This window comes from Gavialis gangeticus, unplaced genomic scaffold (genome assembly GCF_001723915.1).
Source record: "Gavialis gangeticus isolate Ggan-Ray unplaced genomic scaffold, GavGan_comp1, whole genome shotgun sequence".
NCBI lineage: Eukaryota > Metazoa > Chordata > Crocodylia > Gavialidae > Gavialis > Gavialis gangeticus.
The window spans coordinates 67,659,467-67,682,890 of NW_017729004.1; the positions used below are offsets into that span (position 1 = coordinate 67,659,467).

At 44.3% G+C, this 23,424-nt stretch overlaps 1 protein-coding gene across 2 annotated transcripts in view; it reads right to left on the minus strand.

The window, feature by feature from the left end:
- DGKB (diacylglycerol kinase beta) overlaps positions 1 to 23,424 on the minus strand; it is a 742,837-nt gene that overhangs the window by 448,671 nt on the left and 270,742 nt on the right. For both annotated transcript variants that reach the window (XM_019508504.1, XM_019508505.1), the window contains one exon: positions 19,560 to 19,634. In XM_019508504.1, the coding sequence (XP_019364049.1) occupies positions 19,560 to 19,634 (75 nt within the window). The remainder of the gene's footprint in view (positions 1 to 19,559; positions 19,635 to 23,424) is intronic.

Here is a 23,424-nt window from a genome sequence, read left to right on the forward strand (position 1 = left end):
ACGCAGGCTCAGGGGCGATCTGATAGCCACCTATAAGTTTATCAGGGGTGTTCACCAGGATCTGGGGGAACATTTGTTCACCAGAGCGCCCCAAGGGATGACAAGGTCAAACGGTTATAAACTCTTGCAAGACAGTTTCAGGCTGGACTTTGAACGCTTTCAAGAGAAATTTGGATGCTTATCTTGCTGGGATCCTATGACCCCAGCTGACTCCTTGCCCCTTGGGCAGGGGGCTGACCTTGATCTTCCGAGGTCCCTTCCAGCCCTAATGTCTATGAAATATATGAAACATCTAGCAAAATCTATATTGAATTTATCAGGAGATAATGCTATATTTTGGTATCTGATTTTTTTCCTATTGGTACAATTAAAAATATATTGTCACTAAATTGTATTCTTCATACTTTTTTCTAGTTGATCTTTTACACCAGTTGACAGAGTAGCATTGAACTGGTTTAAACATATAATTTAGTGGTTTGTGGCTCGCATCCACTAGCACTGTAGTGTGTTAGTGTAACACTGTATTCAAACGTTTCAGTTTCAACGGCTTCTGTGTACCTATCCCTCAGTTTCCTCAACTCCAAAAAACAGTTCATGGAGCTTTATGGAGATTTCACAAGACTAGCAGTGCAGCGTGGGATAGTTGTTGGGAACTAGATAAGTTCAGGTAGCCTGTGACTGTGTAGGTTATGCTTAGGATATACTTTATTTAAATTATAATAAGCATTATTACAAGTTAGAAAGTTTTCTGAGCAGTCACACAGTAATACTTACTACAATCTAAATAAAACCCTCCCTAACTCCCATTCAAGACTGGTGAGCTGTGAGGGCTAGGACTGACAAACAGCCATTTGTTGGTCCCACCTTCAGTTTTGCACCAGTCTTGAACACATCCCCCACCACACTGAAGTCTCCTGATCATATTACCTATGTAGGACAATGGGACAAATACTATGAGCTGGAGATACTCCTCCCTGGAAAAGTCCTAACTTCGCTACTCTACAGTAGCACTTAATACACATTTTAACTGACTGAACACTCAGACACTAAAATTTTAAGTGCAGTTACCATACCCTACATATAATGTGTGACAAAGCCCTGTGATAACAATTGCATTGAGACTGGAATGGCTGAAGTGCAGACATTTATAGCCCCATCAAATATAATCAACTCAGATAAGTACTTCAGCCAGACCATAAAAAGACTGAAGCAATTTATTGTGTGAAAGTAAGGTGGGTCATACCTGGATGGAGGAGTAAAAATTATATTTATGAAATAAAATTATCTTTTGTAGAGAAGCCGTGATTTACTGAACTAGGTTTTAATAATTGAAGTTCTATAATTTTCCCTGGGAAATTATTCAAGTATCTGGAAAAGGTCTATTGTCTTTAAACAAACACAGTACTAAGACTGTTCTCTAATACTATTTTTGCTTGCTATTCACTTAAACAGTACTGATATATCAAATCTCTAAGATATTTCCTAAAACAATTTTTCTCTAAAGTGAGACATGAACTAAGTAGGAGCATTTATCTCATATGACCAATAGCTTTCCACCATCTTTATTAACTGCGGTCTAATATGTCAGTCTCACACAAAAATAAAATGTGGTATGGTTTGACCTTGATAAGATGTGTTAATGGGAGAGAGAAGAGAAAAGTTCAACTGTTGACACCATGGGCACATCCCCATAAGCATGCACACGTGGTTTGCAGTGCCACAAACCCATGCAGCACATGTGTACACGTTTGCCATGCTGCTAATTTGCAGCATGGTGGGTTTTGACATGAGGAGATTCTGGTGTAAAAACAAAAAACCCACCAATAAAAAAAAGCATCACAGCACACACAGCAGCAGTGCACGCCACCAGAAACAGAACCTAGACAGCCAGAGCTAGGCTCTGTCTGCCAGCCAGGCTCTAAAGCAGGTAGCTTGAAACCAGTGCTCCCTGTGGAGGCCCCCAATGCCCCAGACTCCCCTACCCTATCCAGGCAATTTGTTGCACACAGAGCATGTGTGCAGAAACATGCCCTGGAACAAATAGCAGAGGTGCAAATATGTACTGCTACTATTTGTCCTGCTGGGAACGTGTGCCCCTGCACATGTATGCTTATCGGGACATGCCCCATTGCTTCAAAGTAAATCAGAACTAACATGAACAGATTTACACTGGAGCAATGCTATGGCATTGTCTACAATTACCCTGCACCCAGAGCTGTGGTAGCTGGCACCAATTGGCACTGCCAAGGTACAAAGGCATATGCACATTTGTATGCTTCTGATAGTTTTCCACAGCTCCACTAGAACAACTGTGCTTCCAAAGTGCAAAACGTATCTCAGTTAGGAACGAGCTACTGAAGGGGCCAGAGTATCAGCGTCTGCTGGCTGCTAGATGTCAAAACCTATTACTCCACCTGGCAGAGGTGGTATAATTCTGCTGGCAGAAAGTAGAGTTCTGCCACCGAAAAAGGAGGAGCTTTGGCTACAGACACACTTTAAAAAGTTTTGCTGGCAGAACTCACACAATGGATTTCTTCCATATCATGCTACTTTTTAAATCCCTCCCTCTCCACATAAAGAATGCTGGGGTAACTGAGTAAATCTACCAATGTACCTTTTCTACTTAAACTTGCCACTGAAGCCTCTTAAACAAAGTACCAGTAAGGAACAACAGTACTCAACCACAGTTTGGTTGCTGAAATATTTGCTCTGTTATTTTATCACCATATCTTTTACATTTTGCCATAAATATAAATGCTGCAGTAAATATTAATACCTGAAAAACACTTATTTGCTTGACTATGAATGAAAATCTGACCACAGCTTTTCTCTCCCAGACTGTCAAAGCTGTTGTAAGTTGGCCATGTAACTGGACAACCCACATTTCATCCTCATTATAACACTCAGTTACAAGTTTTTGTATACTAATTAGACCAAATTACTCTAATAAAATCACTTTCATGAAACAAAATTAATTATTGAGGGGAAGGGGCAAATACTCCACTCCAGAGGATCATATTTAATGTGTGAAGATTAACTGGTATATGGGTGCCAAACAGTTGTACAAGCTAAAAACACTGTTTGTAGAGGGTACTTCCTTCAGATTCAGGTTGTAGCATTATAATAGAAAACTAAAGGTGTATTTGAAGGATGATAGTCCGTTGTTGCAATATCTGTGTCCACAAAGTGTTAAATCAACATACTCCATGGTAGGCATGTGCAAAAGCAAACTGCCTTGCAAGATCAGAGCCTATATTTATATTTTTGAGACTAACTTTAGGTATCCAAACTGAAAATATTGGCTAATGATATACTTGGCATGCAGAAGTGAATGATAAGGACATTGTAGCATTATTATGAACTCCCCTTCCTCCCAGCCCCCAGCTAAAACTAAAGAGCACTATATACAAATAAGTGATCCAATACTTATTCAGGATGCACATGAAGGGGTAATTCTGTTCTCCAATGGAATGAAAGTCAATTAAGCTGAAGACAGATAAATAAACTGACATAATAAAGAAATACTGGACATAATATCATAGTGCTTAGGTTCGGAAGGGACCTAAACAGATCACCAGGTTTGACGCCCTGCCCCAGGCAGGAATGGGTGCCGGGGTCATATTACCCCAGCCAAATATCTGTCCAGCTTCCTCTTGAAGACCCCCAAGGTAGAAGAGAGCACCACCTCACTTGGGAGCCCATTGTAGAGCCTGGCAGCCCTAACCGTAAAGTAATGTCTCCTGATCTCCAACCTGAACCTTCTCTCTAACAATCTGTGGCCATTATTCCTAGTAATCCCCGGGTGGTGCCCTGGGGGAACAGAGCCTCCCCCAATTCCCACTGTTGAGTTTGTAAAACAGCCACCAGAGCCCCTCTCAGCCTTCTCTTGGGGAGGCTGAATAGGTTCCAGCCTTTTAGCCTCTCTTCATAGGCCCTGCCCCGCTGCCCCTTTACCATGCAAGTGGCCCTCCTCTGGACACTCTCAATGCTAGCCATATCCCTCTTGAAGTGCGGTGTCCTGAACTAGGCGCAGTACTCCAGCTGTGGCCTGACCAATGCCGCATAGAGGAGAAGGATCACTTCCCTGGACCTACTTATGATGCATCTATAGATGCACGACAAGGTGTGGATAGTCTTACTGACTGCTTCCTCACATTGACAGCTCATGTTCATCCTGGAATGACTCCAAGATCCTTTTCTGCCACCATGTTGACAAGAAGGCCTATAGGTGTGTTGCTGGTTCCTGTAATATAAGATTCTCCCTAGATGCAGCACCTGGCTCTTGTCTGCGTTGAATTCCATCCTATTCTCATCCGCCCACCTCTGTAATTTGTCTAGATCTAGCTGGATTCTGTCTCTCCCCCCAGCATGCCCACCTCACCCCACAGCTTGGTGTCATCAGCAAATTTGGACAGTGTGCATTCCACATCCAGATCACTGATGAAAATGTTGAACAGTACAGTCCTAGGGGACTCCACTGTCCACATCCCTCCAGGTCAAAAATGACCCATCCACCACTACTCTCTGGGTGCGACCATCTAGTCACTTTGCCACCCATATGACTGTGTAGGCATCAATGCCGCAGTCACTTAGTTTTTTTTAACAGAATGTGGTGGGAAACTGTGTCAAAGGCCTTCTTAAAGTCCAGGAAGACGGCATCCACCCTTGTTCAGGGACTTTGTTACCTGACCATAAAAAGAAGCCAGGTTAGTCAGGCAGGACCTGCCCTCAATGAACACATTCTGGTTGCCCTTGAGCATTACCTCCCCTGCTGGGCCCTTGCAGATGTGCTCCATGATTATTTTCTCAAAGGTCTTCCCAAGGACCAAGATAAGATTGACTGGCCTATAGTTGCCAGGATCCTCCTTTCTCCCCTTCTTATAAATGGAGACCACGTTGGCCCTTTTCCAATCCTCTGGTACCTGACCAGTGCCCCACAAGTGCTCAAAGAGCCATGCCAGGGGCCCCACTATGACCCCCACCCATTCCCTCAGCGCCCTCGGGTGAAGAGCATTTGGACCTACTGATTTAAATATGTCCAGCCCCTCCAAAAGTTCCCTAACTAAGTCATCCCTGACCCCAGGTATGGCAATGCCTCCCCTGGGTACGTCCACAATTCTAGTGGGGAGAGATGTCTCGGTCCCTGTTCAGGAATATGGAGGCAAAGACAGACATATAGCAAGGAATTACAACATGCCCCAGTGAGCCTATAACCTAATAAGACACAGCAAATGGATGGAAAAAAATAAATGATGGAGGAAGACACAATGAGCTAAGTGACTACTCATATTTTCATATAGATGGTGTGTGGATACAATGCATGGTCCTCCTTGCCCAGGCACTGTAGCAGAAACAAGCCTTAAGGAAGGATTTAATAAAAGGAAAATATGTTTTACAAGTCTTGGATAAAGGTTTATTAACACACTAAAGAAAGCATAGAAGTGTTTGTGGGAAAAGTGGAATAACTTGACTGAAATCATAGAGAATTAGGGTTGCAAGGGACTTCAAGAGGTCATTTAGTCCAACACCCTGCTCAAAGCAGGACCATCCCCAACTAGAACATCCCAGATTCTGGTGGCAGATGACAAAACAAGGAGCAATGGTCTCAAGTTGCAGTAAGGGAAGTTTAGGTTAGATACTAGGAAGAACTTTCTCATGTGGAGGGTAGTAAAACACTTGAACAAAGGTTACCCAAAGAGATTGTGAAATCTCCATTCTTAGAGGTTTCCAAGACCCGGCTACACAAAGCGTTGGTCAGGATGATGTAGTTGGTGCTTGTTCTGCTTTGAGCAGGAGGTTGGACTAGAAGACATCCTGAGGTCCCTCCCAACCCTAATTTTCCATGATTCTATAAATCTAAACTCTATTCTAAACTTAGAGGTCCTCTAAAAGACTCATAAACCTGCAAATTTTGCTAAGAAAGCTATGATTGCTAGTTACAACTTTTATCTCCTAAAAATATTCTGTGTTATACATCTCTTTGTTTAAAAGTCTCTGTGGACTGTAGGGTGCCTAGCAGCAAAGTAATCATGAATAAACTGTTGTAATGGATTTCAATAATCAAGGAAAAATAGTGTATTCTCAGAATAGGTCTGTAGTTTTGTGAAGTCACAAAGGTCAAGGTGCTGAAGATTACCCACTGAATTATAGAGAGTTGTAGGGATTCATCACAATTCATGCTGCAGAGTTAGGTGCCTTTTAAACAGATGGAAGTGAAGTTTTAAATAGGATTGTTGGTACAAACTTGTGTATGGAGTTCTTAAAAATGGCATTTTATCAAATTAAGTGTTTAAGATAGTTAACAGAAGAACAACTTTTGTGGAAATAATTCCTATTATCAGGTATAAAAATAACATAAATTAGACATTTCAAATAATACGCCTAATGGAATGTGGAGTCTTTTCAGCTGGACAAAACCTTTGAGAAATGGTGACCTCTCTACAGTGACATGTGGGTCTACAGCCGAACTGCTATTCTTCCAGCTCTCTATGAGGTGAATAATGACTGAATTTCAGATTCTTCAAGATCATTAAATCCACAATAACAGTTGTTGTCAGAAGTAGAAGGCTCCCATAGAGATATAACAACCAAATAGGGAAACTCTTTTCAAGGCTAAAAACACAGGTGCTAGGCACAAATTACACAATGTATCAGCCTGGCAATTTTCATGTCACTTTGTTAACTGTGGCAGTCTGTAACTGTGCAGTACCTTTTATACTTTTGTTCAGCTGCAGAGCTTACAGGGCTTCTCCAGTGCACCCTTATCTCTCTGCTCCCAAATAAAGTATTTCTAAACCATTAATTAATATGTGCCAATGCTTAATGTGACTGTTGCCCTTTGGCTGAGCAGTGGTTGATTTCAGGGCCTCACAGCGGGTCAGTTTCTGTTTCTAGAGAGGAATCAATGTCACAGAGTCACGTGTGGTGTGATTTGTTTATATACACCATATACATATGCTTATTTGAATTATGTACATGAGGCCTGTCAACCTTAAACTGAGACAGAACCAGACAGCTTTAGAAAGCGTATCTTGGTCATTCTGAAAAGTCACCAGAAACAGCCAGCATTGTCCCTGTTCCTCTACCTCTCTAATCAGTCTCAAACTACAAAATGTTCCAGTCCTGGGTAATGACCATTACTCAATCAAGATTCAAGAAGCAAGAGAAAATTCACCCTAGCAAGAGTCAGGGAGCAGTAGCAAATTTGCCTTTACAAGATTCAAAAACCTTTCCTCTGCTGACCTGTTACTGTTGAGGAATGTTTTTAAAGGATTTAGCCTTTTTGTTGCAGTACTGCAACCACATAGACACTGTGCAATCCTGTACTTTCCCCTTTCCTGTAGAGCATCTCATTCCCCTAGGAGCATAAAAAGCTCCTATACAAATACAGTGAAATGTTGAACTCATGTTAACTGAAGAATTTAGAGACTCAGGGCACAAAACCATAACATCATATCTCTGGTTGTTGAATGGTACAGAATGGTCCCTCAAGATGAGATCACACTGTATAAACTCCTAAACACAAAATGTAGGTATTAAACAGTGGATAGTTTACTTCTACAGAAAACAATTACAACACACAAAAATAAAATTAATATTATTGCTTGCAACAGTTTATGAGGAATGGACAAACTACTTGGACAAGCTGCTAAGGAGGAGTATAAGAGTATTGCTCAGGCATGCAGGGATGAAATCAGGAAGGCCAAAGCACAACTGGAGTTGCAGCTAGCAAGGGATGTGAAGGGTAGCAAGAAGGGTTTCTACAAATATATGTCAGCAATAAGAGGAAGATCAGGGAAACTGTGCATTCCTTACTGAACGGGGGAGGCAGCCTGGTGACAGATGAGGTGGAAAAGGCATTAAGTACTCAATGCCTCTTTTACCTGCTTAGTCTTCACAGGCAACATCAACTTCCAGACTACTGTACCTGGCAGCATAGTTTGGGGAGAAGGTGAGCAGCCAACAGTGGCAAAAGTACAAGTTAGGGATGATTTAGAAAAGCTGGATGTGTATTAATCCATAGGGTCAGATGTGATGAATGCACGGGTGCTGAGGGAGTAGTCTGATGAGATTGTAAAGCCACTGGACATTAGGGGTGTGCAAAGTGGGCCCTATTCAATTCAGATTTGGCTCAAATCGGGGACAGTAATTCAGTTCATTGATTCAGATCACTGCCCCTGATTCTATTCGGCTGAATCTGAAAATTCAATGCTGATTCAGAGAATCAGTGATTCGGACATAGACACAGCTTTAAATGTTTTTCCTACATACCTCGAGGTACCACTCGATCTAATGCCAAGTGCCCTGGGGAGCCCCCTGCACTTCTGTGGGACACTCCATGTGCCCCAGCATAGCAGCACTCATGAGCCACCTGCTACCTAGGAGGTATGTAGAAAAAACATTTAAAGTTGTATCCATGTTGAATTGGTGAATCTTTCTGAATCTCTCTGAATCGATTCAGAGGGCTCTGATTCAATTCGGAGAGATTAAAGGGTTCTCTGATTCGATTTGGATTTGGAGATTCGACCACCAAATCAGGCCAAATATCCGCCAAATTGAATTGGGAACTGAAGCTTCATGCAGCCCTCCTGGACATCATCTTTGAAAACTCATGGCGACCAGGGGAGATCTCAGATGATTGCAAAAGGGTAATCCATTTTTAAGAAATGAAAGGAGGAAGATCAGGGGAATTACAAACCAGTCAGCCTTACGTCAGATGCTGGAAAAATCATGAAGCCCTCAAGGAATCCATTTCTAAGCACTTGGAAGAGAAGGTGGTGATTAGAAACAGCATGGATTCACCAAAGGCAAGTCATGCCTGACCAACCTGATTGCCTTCTACTATGTGGATGCAGGGGAGACTGTAGATGTGGTATATAACTTGATTTTAGCAAGGCTTTTGATACCGTCTCCTACAACACGCTCGCAGGCAAGCTAAGGAAGTACGGGCTGGACGAATGGATTGTACGGTGAACAGAAAACTGGCTGTATCATTGGGTTCAGAGGGTAGTTGGCAGCTTGTATCAAGTGGAGTGCTGCAGGGGTTGATCCTGGGGCTAGGTTTTTTCAATATTTCATCAATGACCTGGAAGATTACATAGAGTGCACCCTCAGCAAGTTTAAAGACGACACCAAGCTGGGGAGAGTAGTAAATACACTAGAGGGCAGGGCTAGGATTCCGAGAGCTAAAGAAATTAGAGGATTGAACCAAAATAAATCTCACGAGGTTCAATAAGGACAAGTGCAAAATTCTGCACTTAGGACAGAACAGTCCCATACACTGGTACAGGCTGTGGACTAACTGGCTAAGCAGAAATTCTGCAGAAAAGTACCTGGGGGTTACAACGGACAATAAGCTGAATATGAGCCAACTGTGTGTCCTTTTTTACAAAAAGCCTAATGGCATACTGGGCTACATTAGTAGAAGCATTGCCAGCAGATCAAGGGAAGTGATTCTTCCCCTCTATTTGGCATTGGTGAGGCCACAATCTAGAATATTCTGTCCAGTTTTGCCCCCCCACCCTCCACTACAGACAGGATGTAGACCAATTAGACAGAGTGTAGTGGAGGCCAACAAAAATGGTTGGGTGGGGGGGCTAGGGAACATAAGTTACAAGGAAAACCTAAGGGAACTGGGTTTATTTAGTCTGGAGAAGAGAAGACTGAGTGGGAATTTAATAACAGCCTTCAACAACCAGAAAGGGTGGTTCGAAAGAGGATGGAGCTGGACTGTTCTCAGTGATGGCAGATGACAGAACAACGAGCAATGGTCTCAAGTTGCAGTAAGGAAGTTTAGATTAAATATTAGGAAAGCTCTCTTAAGAGGCTCGTAAAACACTAAAACAGGCTACCCAGATAGGTTGTGGAATATCCACCCTTAGAGGTATGGAAGACCTGGCTAGACAAAGCATTGTCTGGGATGAACTAATTGGGAATGGTCCTGTTTTGAGCAGGGTGTTGCACTAGATGACCTCCTGAAGTCCCTTCAAACCCTAATTTTCTATGATTCTATTATTGCATAAATGTGATAAACGCATTTGAATTGAAATGCTTGACAAAATAGTGCAGAGACCCAGTGATCATGAATGATCCAAATAATTTAAAAATGTATTTTACATTTGTATAGCCTTTTTTCCCCAGTCAGTGACAGTAGTTTGTGTGATTGTATACTTTCTGATATGAAACAACTAAAGCAATTGTTTTTTGCTACTGCTGCTTTTTTTCCTGTTTGCTTGTTCTAGATTTTGGGGGATTTTTTTTTTTTTATATATATATATAAAACTCCTATGCAAACAGGAAGAAAAATGAGTAAATGGCTGAGAAAAGATGACTTATTCAGCTGTATGGAACTATATAGAAGCAATGATCCTCTTAAAGAGACAATCCAACTACTAACTGTCAACTGCCAGAAGCACCAAGGAATAACATGCAATGAACTGACCCTGTTGAATGAATTAAATATACAAATAGAGAAATAACCCTAATAAAATGTAATGAACATTTGAAAACTAATTAGATGTTTCTTCACATGTACTCTGACATAAAACTAGTTTCCTAGTAAAAAAAAGAAAAAATATATTTCCTTAAAGCACAGGTTTGGTTCAGAGAAACCAATTTTAAAAGTTTCCCATTAAGGCTTTGTGTCTGCACTTAACACTGCCCTCTTGTGCCTTAAAATGCACTGTCCTTTCACATCATCATATTACTTGACAAAGCTAGCACATACACTCCGACTTCAGACCATTCTATATCTATAAGAGCCTTCAGACCTAGTTTGTTCTGTATGTTTCAATGAAACCTACACAGGATAACTTTGAAGAGAATTATTTCAATGGTTTTAGGAGCTGAGGTCTCTAGAGGTGAGTACAGATGTTCAAAAAACTGGGGGAAGAATCTAAGTTATGTGGTTTACTCGTAGAAACCCAGTTTAGAATGGAAGCAACCAGCATACGTGTTCGCCCTTGCAGGTGGGATGGAGGGGACGAGGGATGGGGATGCCACACAGGTAGCCTGCGCTGGTGGTGGCAGGCAGACAGGGAGTGCTCCTGCACACTTTCCAGCTTACTGTGCAGGTGCTCTGTGCTGCTGGATACTGCTGACCACAGCCAAGCTCCCAGGCCACACCTGATTGGTGCTGGACACAGGTAACCATGCTCCCAAACCCCTGCTGTCTCACCACAAACCCTCCCCTGCTCCCTGTCCAGAGCCTTCCCTTGTTAATTGAATGCATCTCTGTGTCCAAGCCTGCCCACACTGCTGCACATGAAAACTGAAAACTTGGACAGCGTACAAGACAAGAGCTGGGGCAAGACTGGACTATGGTAACAAGACTACCACAAGAAAATCAAACTCCGCTAATGGCTTGCAACCCACTAGGCATTGAGAGAGTGGAGTGCTTATGGTACACCCAATACCAGACCTATGCTATAAAATAATAAAACTGGTTAAAATTGTTGACAGAGACCTGACCCACTCATCACATGTATGTATACTTAAGAAAGCAAGAAAAGGCTGACCCAGTGAAGGCAAGGTAACACATATGCATTTCAATTGACCTAGCTGCTAAAGAAAACAAAAGACTAAATATGCATTTCAAAAGGAACTTGTAAAAGATATAGGAAGGTATGCCCTGTATGTGACAAATACACCCTGCTCACATTAACAGGCACAATATCACAAAGTGTAATATATGTCTTGAGTTGGGTAAACAGAAAATACCAGTGCAAGCTATTGAAAATTTGCCCCATTGATTTACAAATACAGGCAGTCCTCTGACTTATGATACAATTGGTTCCTGAAAATTGTGTCTTAAGCTGAAACGTTGCAACTCGGAACAAATTTTCTTATAAATGTTATAAATGGAGATTGATTCCTGAACCAAGGCCTTATACCCTATTTTTACTAAGAATACCTCAGAATTTTGTACTCGATCAACTATAGATGAGTAATATAGCTACATTAATGTATTTATATTGTTAATAACAATCATATTGATTGATATTGATCTCCAGGGAGATGAGCGATGCAGCAAACTTGTTCGCTGGAGTGGCGTTGCATCGGATTAAGTGTTGTTAAGTCAAAACTGATGTCATAAAGTTGAAATGGTGTCAATTTATAAAGTTGTAAGTGCAAAATGTTGTAACTCAAAATGTTTTAAGTTGAGGACTGCCTGTACCCCAAAACAGGTTTGGTGACACCTCTAAGGATCCTGTTGGATCACTCAGACCTATCACCTGTAAACTGACCTATAATTGCAGGGGCTGCAGAAAGAACAACAGTCGTCACACCTAGACAGGTCCAGAACAGGAGCCAGGTAATTAACACTTGTGTTAGGATGATCAATCTTTTCCTCCATTTGCTTGGGCTCTACTCGGCCAACCATCACGGAAAAATGTTATGAAGGTATATAATTAAACAGTTTAAAAACTAAGCAAATTTACCAGCAAGGTGTGTCTAAACCAAACCATCCTGCCATCCAGCCAACAAGTGAAGGATCCACGCTTTGAGGCTGTACAAGAACTTCTTTCTGCCTGTATTGGGTAAAGATCTCTGTGCAGCTAAGATAATACTAAGAACTAAAAGCTTGTTTTATATTGGGAAAGAGCCTTTTTCTGTTATTTAGTTTTGTAGCTTGTTGGAAGTTACTAAAACAGGCCTTTCTGCTATTCATCAACCAAATGTTGTGTCAGTTCTCAAAGTGCTAACTTAAAAAAAAACACTTTCTAAGTGCAACAGCACTCCACCATGGCACCACACCACCCAGGCCCAAGACTGAAGACCCAGGAGCTGTGGTATATCCTGCTTCCTGCCTATTGCAACTCTGGCTGGAGGCTACAGGACATCATGCATGGGTGACTGGTGCCTCCTGAGTCTGGAGGAACACCCACAGAAGCTACCAGCAATGTCGGTGGCAAGGGTAGAGATGGCGAGCATCTGCAGAAGTGGCCGGTGGTGTCAGTAACGGGGATGGCCCCGTCGGAGGGGCATGTGCCCCCCACCCCACGTCCCCCCTATGTGTCTCCTATGACATCATGCATGGCCAACTGGATATGACCCAGCAGGTGGGCTCCATAAGATGCAGCTTACTGCCCACCAGTCAGCAGCTGGCCACTCCAGACAGGGCCACTTACCACCCCTTCCACCCACCAAGCATCCTGGACTGGGCCACCGGCTTCCATGAGGCCACTGAGGATGGGGCCACCCAGCAAGCTGGGGTGTTTAGGCATCACTTTCAGACTGCTGAGCACCAGCTCTGGGCCTTTGCCACCAGCAGTGATTGATGGGAGCAGATCTTGCTGGATACTAGGCTGACAAACAGCAGGTTCAGAACTTCTGCATGAGCTGGACCACCTTCTTGGACATCATCGCCCAGGTGGCCTCCACATCATGTGACTGTGCATTGGCACATGCTCCCCACCCACACCAGAGAAGTGGGTGGCCAGCATCATCTGGAAACTGGCCAACTCCAGCAGTCTCCACTCCCTCACAAAACAGGTAAGGTTGGGTAAGATGTGCCTCATCATTCAGAATGTCCTGGAAAAATGCCTCATCAACCCACAGGAAGTGGTCACTGGCTTCCCTACAAGCCATGGACAGCACCCACATCTCCATCCTCTTCCTGCCCCAAGGCACCCAGGTGTTCCTCAAGTGCAAGGGCTACTTCTCTGTTATCCTGAAGGGCATTGTTGAACTCTGGGGCCACTTCACCCATATCTTCACCAGCTGGGCAGGCAGCAGCTATGATACCCATGTCTTCTGCAACTCCCTCCTCCCTCAATTGATGAAAAATGGGTACTACAATCTCTAGTGGGTCTCTAGTTTCATGGGAAGCATCATTGTCCCTCCCCTTATCACCAGGGACCTGGCTCATGAAGCCCTACATGGGGCAGCTGGACTGCCAAAGACAGCATTTTAACTACTGCCTGAGCAGGTACAGCATCACAGGAGAACATCATGGCCACAGCAATGGCTGGAGCTAAGCAATGGCCCCACAGTACTTAAGCCATGGCTAACCTACTACTGCCTCAGCTGGACTGCCAAAAATAACACTTCAACTATTACCTAAGCAGGTGGAACATGACTGTTGAGCGGCCACGTCAAGGCATGCTGGCAGGCTCCCAGCGGGCATCTTGAGGTGCAGGAGAACTTGCTATGCCTCATCATTTCTGTAAGCATCCTCCACAACATCTGCAAAACCATGGGCATGGTACATAGATCAGGAACGGTGTGCTGAGAATGCACAGCAAAGGAAGCCTGGGGAGAGTAAGCCTCCCGCTGATGTTGGGAGTACCAGCCCTGCAAACTGACAGACAGTTCAGGTCCACAAAGCCCTGGCAGACCACTTCCTGGCTTGTGGGGACCAGGGGCCCTCCATGGATGAGTAGGGCCAGAGGAGTTCAAGTCCTAAAGTGCCCATGCCCTGGCACCAGGTGACTGATCTCCTAGCTCTAGTCCTGCATCCCAGGTGAGATTGCCCATAACCCTGTCTGCCTGGATGCCTTTCCCCCCACCAATTCCCCTGAGAGCCATATGACAAGATTCAGGGGAATGAGATGCAAAAAAGAGATGCATCTCAGTTTACAATGTTGTAATTGCCAAAATTCCCAAACTTTCCTTGTTTGTTTGTTTTTGTTTGTTTGTTTTTTTAAAGAAAACCTATTTGAACATTGCTTGTGCTAGAACTTGGTTCCTCTTCCCATTGATGCAAACCAAAAAACCTTTGGCAGGGGCAGGGGAGGTTAGGGTGGGGAACAAGGAATGGGTTGGCATCAGAAGGCATGCTCCATGGGCAGAACTCAATACAAAACTTGGAAAGGAAGTGTGAGAAAGAAGGCTTTAAACCTGGCACACAGGAGTGAAAGCCAGAGTTCTCTGTGTAGAGTCTGGATAGGTGGGTGATCCTGGCCCACTAGCCACCTGAGTGGGCTGGGAGTGGGGGTGATTGTACAGCTGGAGGTATGGCCACAACAGGGGCTGTGGACTTCTAGTGCTCCCTCACAGGACCCATCTGCTCCCCCACTCCAAGTTCAAGTCTCCCTCTGTGGGAACTCTGACCCTTCAACCATCAGCCATGCCTGGACCCCATCTCATGTGTTGAGACGAAGAATGGAGCTAGGACCTTCCCATCCCCACTGTAATTACAATGCTCCCCTGAAATGGGGACCTGGACCAGGAGAGAGATTGCAGGTGAATGAGATCCCCAGGGGGCCCCCATGTTGCAGATGGATGAGTCTGGCGAAGGTGGCTTGTGAGCTGTGCTCTCCCACTGGTTCCATGCTCTCCTGCACCCAGCTGGAACTGTCTCAGAACTGCATGGGGGGCTTGCCTACAGAAGTCAACTGTCACAGCTTGTGGGGGATGGATCAGCCTGGGGAGGAGGATGGTGTCTGGGATACCCTTGGTTTGGGGCCACAGGCACACCAGTCCTATTCTCTTCACCTACCAACACCCAGCAGAGCATGTCCCACTAAAGCTCTATTTCCCTGAAACATGGGTCACCAGGTCCATCACCTCACTCTGTCTGGGTCTGCCTCCACCTTCAACTTCTCTTCTTCCCAATCAGAGTATGGTGGAGACCTTTCCCCCCTGTCTGGCACCCAGGGATCCCTCCCACAGGACCCCCATTACTTTCACCCCAAGTAAGACTTCCCGGAGTGGGGAGTGGCATGCCATCAGGTGCTGGTCAGCAGTCTCTCCCACCATCCATAGCCTGTGGGGGCTATAGGGTCTCTGCAGAAGGCAGCAGTGGTGCCAGTCTGAGGCAGTGTAAGTGGCCACAAAGCAATCTAGGACCCTGTCCACACACTCCCTCTCCTGGCACTGGGACTCTGCTTGCTCTACTAAGACACAGGTTCCCTCCTCAAAACTACAGGTGGCCATCTCAAGCCCCTGTTCCTGCACCTTGGCAGCTTGGGTGTAGGCATCCCTTGGCCTGAGGATGTCCTCCCTTCATATCTGGAGTCTCTCCTCATGCCACTCCCCCAGCTTCCAGTGCCAGGAGTCATCTGCGCATGCCCAGCACTCAGAGGTAATGACCAAGACTTGCAACATCACCTCCCTCTTTCTCTGACACTACCTACAGGTGTCCCTTGTGTACTCTGAAGCTGCATGACCCCTGTCCTTGAGCCATCATTCTGTCCTCTGTGCACTGTCCTCCCCCACACAGGTGGTGTCCCAGCAGTTTGACAGGGGAAAGATAGCATCCTTGGGGAAAGTATCAACTTTTGCTAAAAAAATGAAGTATACGGGCAGGCATTTAAGACCATCCCAACACTCAGCTGCGTATTGACAAAGAGATAGGAAGGTAGTTTTGATAAGCTCCCTGTCTTGTCCCTTTTTACCCTGGGTTTGGGAGCCCCCCCTCTGCTTTCTACCCTGAAAAACAGAGAACAGGTCCTGTGGGTGAGCACTAAGCCCTGCAGCAGTGCTGGGATGGGTTACTGGGGAGGGAGGGGCTGGGTCCCTCTTCAGGATCTATGGCAGGCACCTGCTCCACTTCCTCAGAGGATTTGGGGATGACTCCTGCCAACAGAGATCTTAAAACCCTTGCCATCCTTCCCTTAAAAGAGAGACGTTATGGCAACTGCTGTGCATGACCAGTACTTCGCTGCTAACTCTTCCCAGGTGAATGTTGGCTGGGCCTGGAGGGATAAGCTTGACCATTTTTCCTTGGGGAACACCAGCCAATACATCCTGTTCTTTATGCAGGACATGGTCTCCCAGAAGACATGGGGTTTGACACCGGGGAGGGGTTGGGGGGGAGTCATCTCCTTTCAAGGTGCAGAGGAGAAGCCCAGGTTGCCATTCACCATAAGAGTCTGGTTTGCATGCTACCTCTGGCTCTGCAATAATGAGCTGATACCCACACTGGGGGAGGGGGGAACTTGGCACCTTGACTGAGCTCTAGGGAGGGACAAAGGAGTTGGGATGGGAGGTGAGGGGGTGACTGGTCTGCTCAATGCTAAAGACTGTGTTAGCTGTGTTGAAGATCTATCAAGGAATCAGTAACCTGAGGCCCCATGCTTTGAGTGGTCAGTGTGAGGGCAATTGACTGACCCCCCCACAACCTACCATCCATGCACTTGGACCCCCCTTTCTGGGGTTCTCCACAGCAATGGGCTGGGAGAGACCTGTGACCATGGAATGGTTTGTAGGGGCCACTGGTCCACAAGGGGCAGGGGGAGGGGAGGAAAGGGGAGCAGGTTAGGTCCTGCACCTACTTTCTGGAGAAAAGCTTGCACAGATGGCTTTGGGTTGGCATGGCATCATCATGCTGCTATCTCCCTGCCCTGCTGGGTATGAACACGGCCTGCCCATTCCCTTTCCCCCACTTCCCTTTAGGGGCTTCATGTTTCTTCCAGTGCCTGGGTCCCCATCACAGTCACAGGGAGCAGGCTTGAGCAGTACCTGGCTTGGCAGCAAGGTGCAGTTGCTCGGTGCCAAAAACTTCACCAGAACTGTGGGGAGGGCTGGGTGCTGTCATGGCAGCCACTATTCTGGAACTTAGGGAACTAGGGAGTGCTCTGGGCATCTGGAAGTGGGAAAATGAATAGATGTTGGAGGACCAGAACACCTGTGGCAGTGATGTTGGAACAGTATTCCTAGTGCTAGGTGTTCAACCAAGTTAGCTGTATTGAACACTGGGGAGGGGACAGAGGGGGCAATACATACATGTATGCTTCCAGAAGATGGTGGGCACTGCATTTGGGGTCCAGGTCTTGGGTCATGACAACTGTGCTGTCAGAGCTTTCCCCCACGTCCTGTACATTGGGGTCTGTGGCCTTGACCATGGTCGATAAGATGCAGAGGGAGCTGAGGTATAGCTTCAGGTGCACCTCTGCTACTACATCCATCAAAATTCTGGGGACTAGCATCATTGAGCTGTCATAACCCCGCTGGTCCTGGGTCTCCTGCTCACCCCAAACGGAGAGAAGATCACTCATTTCCCCATGGCCCCAGCTGTGTCACCAGGGTTCGGGTAGTGGAAGAGGATGGTAAGAGGTCTTTGGTGGTCTGTGGTGATGCCCATGGGATCTCAGAATCTGCATGTGGGTGAGGGTCCAGCTCCAAGGAGTGGGGTGGGCAGGAGGGTAGATGAATGGATGAATGGTGGCTGTATGTAAGTGTGGGTCATGGCACATGGCTCTCACTCTAACTCCAGCTGGGTGTGGCCTCTGCTCCAGAATGATTGGGTCTCCATTGGCCAGGCCACCGCCATGATCTCAAACTTTCCAGGGGCTTACCGCAGATGTCCCCACAATGCTGGCAACATCCCATGCCTCAACCTGTAAATTTCCAGTGACCTCTACCTGCAACCCTGATACAGCTGACCACGCCCCACCTGGTCCTGAAATCTCCAGGGGTGTCCACCTGCCTGCCCTTCCTTGGATGCTGAAAGCTTTCCCTCTCCTAGGTCCTAGTATTCTGGCACCCTTTGGTGCAGGCCAAAAACGCTTGCAACACACCAAGTGCACATGACCCTGGTACCTTCTGCAACTGGCCAAGCTGTGGAGGTCATAGGGTTGCTTTCATGCCAGCCCAGTCCAGAGATTCTACTCCCTCACTGCAACCTGCAAGAGGTGAACTTGGATGTTGCGGGGGAGGGGAGGGGAGGGTGCAGCTCTATGCTGGGGTCTAGGCCTCGCCTAACCAAAAAGAAATAGTTAGAAAAATTCCTAAAAACCCACACAAAATAGGAAACGTAAAAACTAATATTGCATAATGCATACAACATAGCATGAATGTGCAAATACTTTCATTCCATTTTTCTCCTGGCTAATGTGAAATTTAGGAATTTAATTTAATTAATATACAACACTTCTTAAAATCCTTCATCATGGGTTTGACTATTCCCCACTACTCAGGCTCAGATAGTAGAAAATAAGAAATTTACCTTAAAACTGCAGGTGTAGATTCCTTTAGTTGGCATTAAATTTGTGTTGTCAGCTATATGTTACCTACTCTACTTCTTTCCATAGCAGGAGCTAGAACAAGGAAGAAGCATACCGAGGGTGTGGCTGAAGAAGCGTTACTTTAGCTGGCACAATGTTCTCCCTGGAACTGCTGCAGCTACTATAACCTATGCACTCTAAATTAAGTCAAATGCTTTTTTCTCTTTACTGACCACTGAATCTATGAAGTTGTTTGATGGCTTAGAAGAGATATAAATCTTTGCAGAAATATTTCACATTGGGGGGGGGGAAGAAACTATAACTCCCAGAGATGCCTCTTTGAGGTGGTGCTTAGATGCATAGAATGTAGAAGTGGTCCCAGAGGGGATTCAGAGTGCAGGTCAAGCAGTCAAAGGTACAAGGAAAATATAATACATCACATAGGGAGACAGTACAATGCATTGATAGCATAGAGTGCAGTATAGATGATGTGTAGTTTTACAAGTATATATACACACATAATTTGTGTCATTCTTTCAATTATTAATTCATAACTATGTTTGGTTGATATATTCAAAGCCATCTATATCTATATATATCACTATGTTTATTTAATTATACTGTATTTTATTAAATGAGCTCCTGTAATGATATTAGCCTTAGACTTACCCTGGCATTGGTCCATTTCCAGCAAGACTATAAACTTGACGAGGATTTAAAAGGTACTGAAATTTTCTGTAAATTCTGTAAAGATTAAAAAGATAGGAGGAAAAACATTTAGTCCGATGACTTTTTAAAAATCTGGATACAAGAGCAGCTAATACACTAAGTTGTACTTTAATCATTTCTGATAAAATCTCACAGTATTACAAAACAGTAGATAGAGCAGACATACTATTATACTTTAGAAAGCTCTGCAAGAGTTCACAATGCTTTTCAGGTGTAAAGTTAAGACAAGGGCTTGCAAACAAATATCTAGTATATAAATGCCACAATTACTTGACTCAAAAATGAGGTTTTTAACCCCATTCTGCCTCGGGTAAAAATTTCCTTGTCTGGGATTTCAGTACAAGGTGGAAGAGGGGGCAGACAGCTGCTGCAGCTCTGATACTGGCCCCTAACCTACGTAAGAGCCAGTCAGAGCCACAGCTGCCTGCCCTCTCCCACCTGTATCTGCAGCCTCTGCCCCTCCTCGTCCCTCCGCTATGTATTAAGTGGTTGTTTTATTTAGAAAAAATGTATGATGCTCTCCTTAAAAGATGACTGTGTGTGATGCTTTCCATAAAATTCTGGAAAGATTTTTCAGGCCAGTGTTTCAGCAACTAGTCAAAATGACATGCAGGAAAAAAGGGAGTTTAAGAGTTGTATATGATGCTTCCCCAGTATTTCACTGTTTCATCACACAAATGGTGTTAGGACAGGGAAGGATTATACAGAGTTTCAAGTGAGATGTCTTTTTCTAAGAACAATGGCATCTGGACTTTAAAAAAATTATACACAAGATCTAAATTTTCTGCATATTCATAGATACTTGGCAAAATTTGGGGTTACAGCCTGTAGAAACATACCATAACACTGAGGAAGAGGAGACTCCCAGCACACTGAGGAAGGGGAACCTGTGCACTTTACTGAGACACGTTTTATTTATACCTATGATTAACAAGTTGGATTGTTAACAGATAGTAGACCTACAGGCTTACAGGCAACCATTCAGTGGAGGCCCCCCATCCTGTTGTGAATCTTTCTTGAGATGTAACACTGTTGTTAGAACAGGTTTTGAAATCTGAGGTAAAGATTATAGCAGATGGAAACTAAGTTTCTTTTTGTGCAGGCTGTTCTCCCAGACCCAGTGGAAACGTCAATTTTCTCACTTGGCAAACTCAAACCTGAGATTTTGTAGTAGACAATGAAGCCCCTCACAAAATCAAGAGGAAAAAGTTCACTGAGAGTTTATTGCACCCAGAGCTGAGGGTAGGCAACTGCTGGAGACTGTTTTAGGATCTAGAAAAGCCACTATAGTGAATGCCTCTGAGCTTAAGAGTATGCTTTCTGAGATGTATTATCATATCAGAAAATGACCTTCTGTTTACCTGCACAAATACAGGCATTAGCTCAAAAATTCTTAAGGCTATTGAACTAAAGGAGAGAGATTTGCCCTCTCATATACAAGATTCCAGGCATAACTCACTGCTAACCACACTTGGGATTCAAAGAGTACTAGTCTGGATAGTCAACAGAAGAAAATATGCCCTATGATGAACTCTTATTTGAACTGAGATTTATCAAGGATGAATGTTCTGACGAGAGTAAGAGATAGCTTCATCAAGAGATGGAAGAGAAAGAAAGACCAAATAATAAAGCTAGGTTTAGCTGGTGAAGAAACTGAAGGTCATTTAATACTTGTAAGAAATTCTGAAAGAGATTGGAAAGAGAAATACTTCCAAACTGAGCAGCAGTTGGATAAATTACACACTGCTAGGTCAAAACGTGTTCCACCCACCTCAAAAAGACATTTAACTCCTCTGAAGCCTAAGGAAATTAGTAACCAAATGGTACCAGAATCAAAGGTCATGTATTTCAATTGTTTACAGCAAAGGCATGTCATAGGAGACTGAAAATTCTTCCAAACCCCAATTTTGTGCAAAAAACAACTGAGCAGCAGATACTAAAGATCAAATTAATTTAAATTTCAAAAACAAAAGATCTTCCCCAGGCAAAGCTACCAGCAAGGGGTCTGTGTGGAAAACAGAGGCAGTTTAAAATCTAGTAGGGCTTGGTTATCACAGCTAAGTTTAGACAGATATAGTGCAAAGTACATGTTTAACAGCATGCAAGTGAAAACGTGGTTTTCACTTACCATGCTCAAGTGAAACAGTACAGTGAACATTTATCTCTCTGGCTAGAAACAGACATTGTATTTATTTCTGGATAAACTGTGTCTATGTTTGTCCTGGAACTAAAATATCCCAGGATTGGCTTGTACCTATATTGTCCTCCTAATCAGGGGTTAGTGAACTGCTGGCAGCAGTGCTGTTTTTCTGCCACTGATCCAATGATGCAGTCCTAGCATAACTGTTTGAATGTACTTTGCAATGTCCCGGAATAAACTGTTAGTACCTCTTATTGATAAACTCTTTTAGGACTGATCCCAAGACAATGGACAAGGATGTCTGTACAATTGTACCATCTCCCAGAAAATGGTTTGCAACCCCTGAAATCCACAGCTCCTTTGTGGTACGCAATAAACTGAAAGGGATGAAGTATAAAGCATTCCTTACATAACTTTGCATTTCTCAAAGGCTATTTGTGGGACCAACTAGATCCTAGTTCTCATTTATCCAGTCTTACACATTAACACTAGCATTTAACTGAGCACTGTAAGCAAGAATGGAGTTCTCATTTGATTAAGATGATTTCATTACCAAATGAATAGGCAGAAGTCTAACTACTGAGTCAAAAACTGCAGTGAACCAACTTCAACAAGAGGATAGAAGTGAGATGACTGTGAAAGGAAGAGTCAATAACAGTTCCAGGTGGAAGCTCATATATTACCTGTAATCTGGTATCTTATATTCAAAGAGATCCAGGTATTGTAGTTGAACTTGGAGAAGTAGCAATCACTGCTTCAAAAATCTCATTTGAGAGATAGCTGAGGAAACTTAGAGAAAGCCCCAAGTGTTATGGCTAAAGAATGACTTAAACTTATGTGATTTCCATCTTGTGGCTGACACATGGGGTTTTGAACTGAGGGGGAAAAGCCTGAACTATTGCAGTTTGTGCCAAAGTTCTTCAGTTGCTATAATCTCAGAATCTCAGTAGATGGACAACAAAAAGAAGCACTTGTAAAAGTTATGCACTTCTATGGCATACACAGCCCTCTGAATTGTCATGACTTCTGATCATTTTCAGTTGTAGGAGCATGAATAGAGAGTACCTGAAGAGGCAGGCAGATACACATATTGGAATCAGCATGAAAAACATGTTGGAGTCTTGAACAGTACACAAAGTATGTCTACACAACATTTTGTGCGGTGTATTAATGGCTGAACTAGATCTGGACAATCTGGCTTGGGTATCAGAAGCAATATAGGTACATTAGTAAGGCACGTTGTCTAGAAAAGCAGGTATATTAGCCTACGTGGATTGCCTCAACAATATGGCTATACCATTTCTGGTACTCAAGCTACTTTAGAACTTACTCAGGTATCTCTGTACAGCACCACATTGTGCTACGTTGACATACTCAAGTGTATGACTTCATGAAGGTATTTAGAATTAGCAGAGTGGAGGGAGGCACTGGTATGTTCTAGTGGCCAGGAGTCTTTCAGAGATGTAGGCTGGAACAACCTGGCTTGGGTCTGAGGTGGGCTGGTGTTCTGAGCTGGCCACCAGCACCACCACTTGTTGCTGTTCCCCATCTGCAGTATGGGCATAGCTCCTCACCACTCAGCCCTGGTGTGGGCAAAGCCTCCTGTCACTGGAACACTTCTAGAGCACCACACCACCAACAATGCCCAGAGGGTGGTAGTGGATG